Here is an 8,903-nt window from a genome sequence, read left to right on the forward strand (position 1 = left end):
GATTTCGCTTGGTTTAATTTTTGCATTCCAAATCTAAAAATACATATATAATTTGCTGAAAGTTACATGAATCAGATTAATGGATTTACAGTGAAAAAAAAAAATATCACAAAACAGAGTCAAGTAACCTTCTTTTTTGTTATGAAGCTGCATATCCACAGGACAACTGGTAAGCTTACATTTGTTTGTCAGCAGCATATAGAATACAAAAGAAGTACCATAAAGCACCTTTAAAGAGTTGCAGATCGTTATGATTTTATTTTGTGAAGCTAAGTCTGCTGCTGAGTGTGAAAAAATAACTATAAACGCTTAGAAAAGGAGCATCTCAAAAGATCAGTCATCTTTAATGGATATTTTTCAGTAATTCTATTTCTTGTTAACACTCATTATCTTTCCTAATGACTCCCAGCCTGGGATGTAGCTGATAGTTGGAAGTCCATCCTAATGAACCTTTTGTGAATTTACTGTGCTAACAGAAGTAGTAGCACTACTAAAAGTAGTAGAAGGCACTGCAGCCACACAGGGAACAACTGTCTTGGTTTAGGCAGTACTACCTTTACTGAACATTTCTTTCCCTCAGGACAACAAAGGTAAACCTAAATTCTTCCAAACTAAGTGAAATGACTCCAGTTTCTTTATGAGATTTATAAAGCAAAGAAATAGTAAATACCCTGTCATGACTTAAGAATTTTTCACAGGATATTCTGGTATAGGTGAAACTTCTTGAATGGGTGGAAAACCTTGGAAATTTATCAGACTTGTGATTAGGATTCTAGAAGGTTTTCTATTTTCTGTTTTCAGTAGTGTCTTTGAGGATATCAGTCAGAAAGTAGCAGTAAGCACACTGGAGATTAGAATTATTTGTTACATTGAAAGATAGGAGCACTGATGTGGAAGAAAAGATACAATCCAGAGAGATTAAACCTAAAATTTAGCACTTTCTGTAACCACCTCTTCTTCTGCCTAGGAGTAATTTTGAAGACTATTTGGTCATTACCATGGAATTTGAATCATTCTCACCATATTCTTGCCAACACGGTGCATGTGTTGCAATGTATATGCAAAGATATTACCTCAAGACATGGGCTGAAGTAGAGCAGAAAGGTTATACCCAGTTACAGAGTATGCTGTGTTTCAAGAACAATACAGTTCAGGTAGACAGGCTAGGACAACATTAAGAATTGTCAGAGAAAGCTGTGCTCTGAAAAAGAAGATTGAAGAAACCTGGATGCATTCTTACATTCAGGGAGAAGGGAAAAATATGTCCAGTGAGCACCTGTGAAAACGAATACTTTCCTCCAAGTTAATACAGTAATGAAGATTAAACTGAGATTAAGCAAACTTTTCTGAACATAAATATAGTTGAGCACTAAAATACACAGTTGAGGACAGTGAGGAATGTGTGACTGGGGGTTTTGAAGAATGGGTTAGATAAGCATCTGCTGAGAAGGATGTAGCTGCAATGCTTTGCTCCTCCCTGAGTACAGAGTGGACTAGAGCTGATGCTTAAATGTGTCTCCAGCTTCTTCTTGTCTCTGATACACAAAGGTCTTTTCCATTACAAAGACATGTGTTTGACAGACTTTAAAATGTCATCTCTTTCTTAAATGATAACCAAACTGCAATTTGACTGCAAATTGGTTGTTGCTAATAAACAAATGGCTCACTGGCATCAAGAGCAAGAAGAAGGAGTGCTGTGTGACCTAGTAACAATTGGTGATAGGAGAACTCCGAGTCCAGAAATGTGTCTGAAAATAGAAGCTATCCCCATTTTTAATTAGCTCATTGCTGCAAAGATTACATGCTAGCTGTAAGAAAATGAAAGCTGAATCATGAGAATGTTAAAAATGTAATTCGTAGCACTCATCATCTCTGAAGTTCTATAGACAGAAAGTGACACGTTTACTGCTCCTGAATACCCGCATGGACAGACTGCAAATGTCTGATGCCTTGCCATACATAATTATAAAGGAAAGAAATATATTGGGAAACTGGGAAATTTCTGTCAATAAGTAGTTTTCTTACTATATCTGCAAGGTTGAAGATAAACTTTTAGAGTAAACAAAGGCTTGGGGTGAGGGCAGGGGGGATGTTTGGGGTGGAGTGGGGCTTTTGTGGTTTTCTTTTCCTTTTTGTATACCAAGTTCAGCATTTATCATAATATTCAACAAATAGACTTCATTCAACAGGAATATGTGATGTGATAGCGTGTGTTATTTCAAAAGTGTGCAGTGAAATAGGTAATGGCAAGGCTTGCTGCACTGGCTAGGGAGCAGGAATTGCTGTACAGCCTTATTGTGTTGGAGTACTCGGTTGACACAGCGTTCTCAGGGAAACAATAGATGTCTAAAATCAGTCTGTCTTCCTTATCTGTGTTGAAACTCTATGGGCATATTGATTGCACAAAGAGGTAGTTTTAAGATTCACCATCTCCCAGTGAGATATCTGAACCATGAGATGATCCCATTTGTCCTGTCTCTATATATCCCCCTTATTTCCTACAAATATATTTATCTTTTCTGTGAACATCAACTTAATGAACAATATGATATTAGTAAAGGAAATAAAAACAAATGTTGAAAGTAAACATTACTGTATGCAGTCATCAGTTAATACATCCAGAAAATATTATTCTTACTGCTGTCATCCTGTCCTGAGCATGCCTTGATGTTACGTGAAGCTGTTCATAGATGCAGAGCTTCCAATCCGATGGACAACAGGTATTGTCTAGGAAGTTTTCCTCTGTAAGTATATTTTTGTCTTTGTTCTTACTCTTCATAGATGCCAGAATTTCAGAAGAAGACTGTCCATATTAAGGACCCAGGGAGAGTAGAGGAGATTATTTGTGGCCTCATCAAAGGTGGAGCTGCCAAACTTCAGGTAAAGATAGCAGAAGGTGTAACCAGTTTGAATGAAAGCAATTGGGTGATTTTTGCTCTACAACAAAAAAATTTAAGTGTATATATATATAACAGAAATCAACCTTCAAGAAATCTCCAAATCTTAGACATGTTAACTCTTGTAACAGTCCTTGTTGATTCAACTGTGATTCAGCCAGACACTAGTTAAGCAAATGATACAAACATAGGAGCTTAGTAATTTCAGGAAATATTCTGACCAAAGGAATTAGAAAAACAGTTTTGTTAGAAAAAAAGTTACTCTTCTGGGATATGCTAGCTTCCAGTACAATGGCTCAATAGAATAGGGAGGTTTCTGTGACACACATGCTACTCAGCTGCAGCTATTGTTGATCGTTCAGAATTTCTAGCCATTCTTTATTTTGTCCCTCCATGTTGTAAGACAGTTTTGCTTTTTCTTTCCTTAAATAGATTATTACAGATTTTGATATGACATTAAGTAGATTTTCCTACAATGGAAAAAGATGTCCAACTTGTCATAGTGAGTACTTTTGTGTTTTTTTTTTAATACAGATTGATTTGTTCACTCCTTTTAGTTTTTCCTATATTTTAATTTTCTATCCAATTTATTCCCCAATATGGAATTTTATATTTTGTTACCTAACCTGTCCACTCTATTGAAGAAATATTCTAGTGACTGTATATGTTTTTATCTGTGTATATATATTAATCAAAATCTGTGTGATTTAAAATCAGATAAGTTGTCATTTGCACTTAAAGCATTAAGTTTTGAACTTTAAGATATTAGTGGCTAAATATGGTATGGTTGACTTTTATTGTTTAAGAGCCCATAACAGTCCTGACATCTGCAAGAACCAGATGGTAAACTCCTTAGAATTCTTGACATTTTTATCCTTATGCTGTAGCCTTTTCGAACAAAGAGTATCCATTTACTAGTGGGAATTCTAAAACACTTAGGATGCCTCATGGTGATTTCAGAAACAGTTAAATCTCAAGAAACAGATACAAAAGCTTTCAAATCAGAGAGGAGGGGAAGGATATCTTCATACTTTTGAAGAAAAATGTGTCTTTTACTGGTTGGTGGTAAGAAAAGTTCTGAGGAAACATATTGTTATGTTGTCAAACATTGCCATCTGTGCCATTTATAGTGTGGTAAAGCAAAGTAAAGGAGATATTCCATCTTGTTTAACACTCCTTTTTTCCCAACCCTCCCCTAGACATCATTGATAACTCTAAGATCATCACAGACGAATGTCGGAAAAAGGTAAGCAAAAAAACTACTAGCTGTGGATTTGTTGTACAGACAACTGTCATTATTTCCTGGCTGTACCGTGTGTTGAATTATGCAGAACCACAAGACAGCGGATACTTTAAAATCCTTAAAGCTCTCTGAGCTTTCTCCATGAATGCAAGGCATCCCATCTTTAACAGAAGTGAGCAGAAACATTTGTATTCCTGATAGCAACGTGAGTTCAGTTTAACAGCATCCACATTTTCTTCTTAGATATAATTACAAGCTCACTCTTTATGCAAAGAGCGTTTCAGATTCCATTTTAGCTAGATAATGTAATCAGACTGAAGAAAGTTATTTTAATTGGTTAGACCATATACCAAGTGTTATTTCATTAAAATGCATTAAACACCTGATGGGTTTTTTTCCCTTTAGTTATTGCAGCTGAAGGAAACCTATTATGCTATTGAAATTGATCCAGCTCTCACTATTGAAGAGAAATATCCATACATGGTAGAATGGTAAGAGATACCTCCCATATTCCAATTGTACTAAGGTTAGATTTAACAAGTTTTTAAAAGCAAATTAATGGCAGCAATTAGCTTTTAGCTAACACATTAACTGAATTAACCTCTCTAAATGTTGTACAACAACTCATTCTGTTTTTCTGGTAACTCAAATGAGCAAGAATTAAGCATACAGGATCTTTTCATCATGCGATTGAATGGAAGGTGAACCTTAGTAAGTAAACTTCAACCCATTTTTTGGTTTGTATCCTAGGTACCATAAATCTCATGCACTACTCATTGAACAAGGCTTACAGAAGGATAAGTTTGCAGAAATTGTGAGGGAATCTGATGTTATGCTGAAGTAAGTTCCTTGTCACTTAAATGATACTGTTGCAGAGCATTTTCTATAGATTCTTCCTGGGTGTTGGGGGAGGAGAAAAAAAGAAAAAGGAAGAAAAATCCCAAATACACACATTCATGAGAATGTTACACCTTAATCTTGGATATAGTGAGCTCTTCATGTTCCCACTTTATTGGTATGTTGTATCTAAATGCATTACAATGATCACACTATAAACCAGAGATCTGAAACTTTTTTCTAGTCCTGTCTCTACAAGCTTCACTTTTGTAGACTTTCATCCCCTTTAAATTACACCGTGATACTTTTTTTAAGGGCAATGTAGAGTTCAACTATATTCCTTTGAAAAACATTCCCTGTACTAGTTTCATCTGAGATATAAGTGCAGCAACTTGAGAAACATGTTTCATATTAAAATATTAGTATTTATTAAAATGTTTGTTATTAAAACATTTTTAATTATTAATATTCAATGTTGTTGTTCCTCTGTGGCTAAAGACAAGTTAAAAAGCCAGCAAAATCCTTGTTTGAATTGTGCTGTGACTCCCATCTCTTTTAAAGTTCCCTAAAACTGTCTGTAAATTTTGGACTACTGAAGCAGGTTGTTAGACCTTAACTCGTGGAAGTGTTTGTTTATCATACTGACTAAATTCTTATCTGTTGCAAAACAGACAAGCACACTGTCCCTCCCTGTTCGATAGCCTAAGTCCATGTGGGTTGAATCTTCATTCATAAGCTAAAATTCCCTCAAAAACTTTCACATTTTTTTTAAATGTAAAATTCTACCAATCTATGTTTATGTAGAGAAAATGTATAGAGATAATAATATCTTGTACCTAGAATACTACACATAATTTTGATTGGGTACTGAATACTGAAAAGCTTAGAGAAAAGAGCAATAATAAATGTCATAATGAAAGTCACATATTTAAGCAAGAAAGAGTAAAGATGCGCAGCCTGATAGTAACTACAGGGAGTTCTACTAATTGCTTGCATGTTCTGGAGTGTTTAGGGTGGGGAAAGTGTTCTTGACTCTTTAAAACATGATTAGATACTTTGAGGGGAACAAATTGTACAGACCGAGACCAGGCAACTCAATAAGCAGTTTGTTATTAAAACTATGTGCCTTGTGATAGGTTGATGGTTCTTGCTAACCTGAAAAGATGAAGTAAAAGAAATGAAGTAAAATTAATTCTTTTCCAATGATGATGTGATTGTCTTCTGAAAACTTGGACTCTTCTTGACTTTATCTGAGATTTGATTTGCATTTACATTCTGTATTGCAGAGAAGGATACGAAAACTTCTTTGATAAGCTCAGTGAACATAATATTCCTGTGTTCATATTTTCTGCTGGGATTGGAGACATTCTTGAGGAAGTAATCCACCAGGCTGGGGTCTACCATTCTAATGTCAAAGTGGTTTCCAATTTCATGGATTTCGATGAAAATGTATGTATGAGATAACATATTTTTACCAAGCATGACTGTTTGTGGTATTTAGTAACTATTTATATGATATTACAAGATGAACATTTTACTGCAGCAGATGTAACCATCTACCTTGCCATATAGACAGTTGGAACTGCATATTCAGCACTCTCTCAGGCCTTAACGATGTCTTAATAATGATGTCTTCATGTCTTAACACTGCTGGTACAGTCACTACATTATTTAACAGTATTTTATCTTATTCACCATCAAAGATTACATAGTTCAATGTTAGTTCAAGAGTAATATCACCTATTTCATTCTAGATTCTATCTTGCCTGAATGATACTAGAAATAAATTCAATTCTTGGTTCTTTTTTCTTTGTTTTTTTTATTGTTAATAGGGAATATTAAAAGGATTTAAAGGAGAGTTGATTCATGTTTACAACAAACATGATGGTGCCTTGAAGAATACAGAGTACTTCAAACAACTTAAAGATAACAGTAATATCATACTGCTGGGTGATTCTCAAGGAGACTTGAGTATGGCAGATGGAGTAGCAAATGTTGAGCACATTCTTAAGATTGGCTATCTCAACGATAAAGTAAGTAGCCTTACACAACCTTGTAAACTTTGAGTGAAACACTGGGAGTTAGATTCATTATACTATGCTTCAGATACCCAAAGAAGTGTTCAGCCCATATTTGTTTTGAGATTTAAAATATTTTTCATGGATTTTTCTTTTCTAACCCATAAGCGACAAAAACGCAAGTGTATATTGCTTTGATTTTTGTACTGAACTACTTCCAAAAAGGTATTTTCTAGAGAAGTAAAATTCAGAGGCTCGAGAAATTAATTCTCTTAAAATACAGTGGCTCCTCCCCCTGCTTTCAATACTGGATTTATAATTGAGCAAAATTATAATCTTCCAAATAACAAATTTAGGAAGTCTCTCCTCTTTTGCATTAAGGAGAGAGAAAACTTCAGTTTTATATTTCTCCCTGCCTTTCAGGAAGCTGAGGAATTAGTTTTTCTTTCAGCATCTTTATGTGTGAGATTATGTCAGGCACTTCTACATTATTTTGATGGCTCATTCCCCAAACGTGGTGGAAAAACTGGGCAATATTTTAACAATAGAAAGTCTTTCAGTAATTAATTCTGTAACTAAATGGGTCTTTATTTCTTCTGCAATTAGGTAGATGAACTTTTGGAAAAATACATGGACTCTTATGATATTGTCTTGGTGAAAGATGAATCCCTGGAAGTTGCCAACTCCATCCTACAGAAAATCCTGTAAATTGCAGTCTTGAGTCACTCCATTCCTTCCAGGAGGCAACTGGACAGAAGAGCACACGTGTGCTATCTTAGATGTGTTCATTATTCATTTACAGAACTGTTTAATTTAATTTAAAACTTTTATCTTCATTTTGGTATTTTGGAATACATATGGTATCAGTTGTCAACTAGAAGCTCCTTTTACTGCTATTACACTGTTCTTTATTGTCTCACACTCCCATTATAACTAGATTTAAATTGGATTTATAGATGTGATAAACTGCTGCTGATGGGATACTCTGGTTCATTGTCTTTTTTAATCAGGCATTTCAGAGGGACATTTCAGAAAATGTGGCTATTTTGTAAAACTGAACATGTAAACACTCTGTGAATAAGCAGCGTGTGCATTTGTGTTGCCTTTTCTTTTCACAGAAGACGTTTTGGTCTCAGCTGTACTTTGAAGGATCTTACTCATCTGCTACAGATTTTCACACAAGTTTTTCATACATCTGTTTTTCTTCAGTAAAAATGCTTCATTCACCCAATTCAGGCAAATGTTTCTTCTTCACAGATTTTTGTATCACTACAAAACAGTGTCTATCCTTACTGTTTCTTTTTCCTCTGTGAAATGGGAAGAATGTTTTAAGTTAGTGTATCTGAGATAAACTTTCTCATCTTTGTAACAACAGGTAGTTTCACAAGCTAATAGTACACAGCCTCCCTGCAATGAGTAGGGACATCTTCAACTAGATGAGGTTGCTCAGAGCCTTATCCAACCTGACCTTGAATGTTTCCAGGGATGGGGTATCTATCACCTCTCTGGGCAACCTGTGCCAGTGTTTCACCAGCCTCATTGTAAAAAATTTCTTCAGAAAGTATTTGCTCTGTACTGAACACATTACAGCGCCTCTCAGCATTGCGTACAGAATGATACAACTTAACACAGCTACAGCTTTGGAAGCTTACTTGGATATGTTGCAGGATAAGTTAAATATAATGTTGTCACCCTGGTCCTACAAGGTCTCAGCTGTACTAAATCTATTCATTAATAAAACAGAGGCAATCATACAACAATATAGTCATTGTTCCCCTTTGCTTTCTCTTATACACAGCAGAAACTGTGACATATTCCATTCCCTGATGAATTGTAATGAAAATGTGGGAGAGCCTAGATCTGCATTCTCTCCCACCAAGTAATACATGTCTTAAGAAATGGCCTCTT

General features: G+C 35.2%; 1 protein-coding gene across 1 annotated transcript; it reads left to right on the plus strand.

The window, feature by feature from the left end:
- Positions 1-2,781: 2,781 nt before the first annotated feature.
- Positions 2,782-8,226, plus strand: NT5C3A (5'-nucleotidase, cytosolic IIIA). Its single transcript, XM_009078465.1, has 8 exons — positions 2,782-2,880; positions 3,330-3,399; positions 4,097-4,143; positions 4,546-4,631; positions 4,891-4,980; positions 6,264-6,426; positions 6,810-7,010; positions 7,602-8,226. The coding sequence occupies exons 1-8, from the start codon at positions 2,782-2,784 to the stop codon at positions 7,701-7,703; spliced, it is 858 nt and encodes a 285-aa protein (XP_009076713.1). The 3' UTR covers positions 7,704-8,226.
- Positions 8,227-8,903: the final 677 nt, after the last annotated feature.

Source organism: Acanthisitta chloris, unplaced genomic scaffold (assembly GCF_000695815.1).
Source record: "Acanthisitta chloris isolate BGI_N310 unplaced genomic scaffold, ASM69581v1 scaffold17787, whole genome shotgun sequence".
NCBI classification, from domain to species: domain Eukaryota; kingdom Metazoa; phylum Chordata; class Aves; order Passeriformes; family Acanthisittidae; genus Acanthisitta; species Acanthisitta chloris.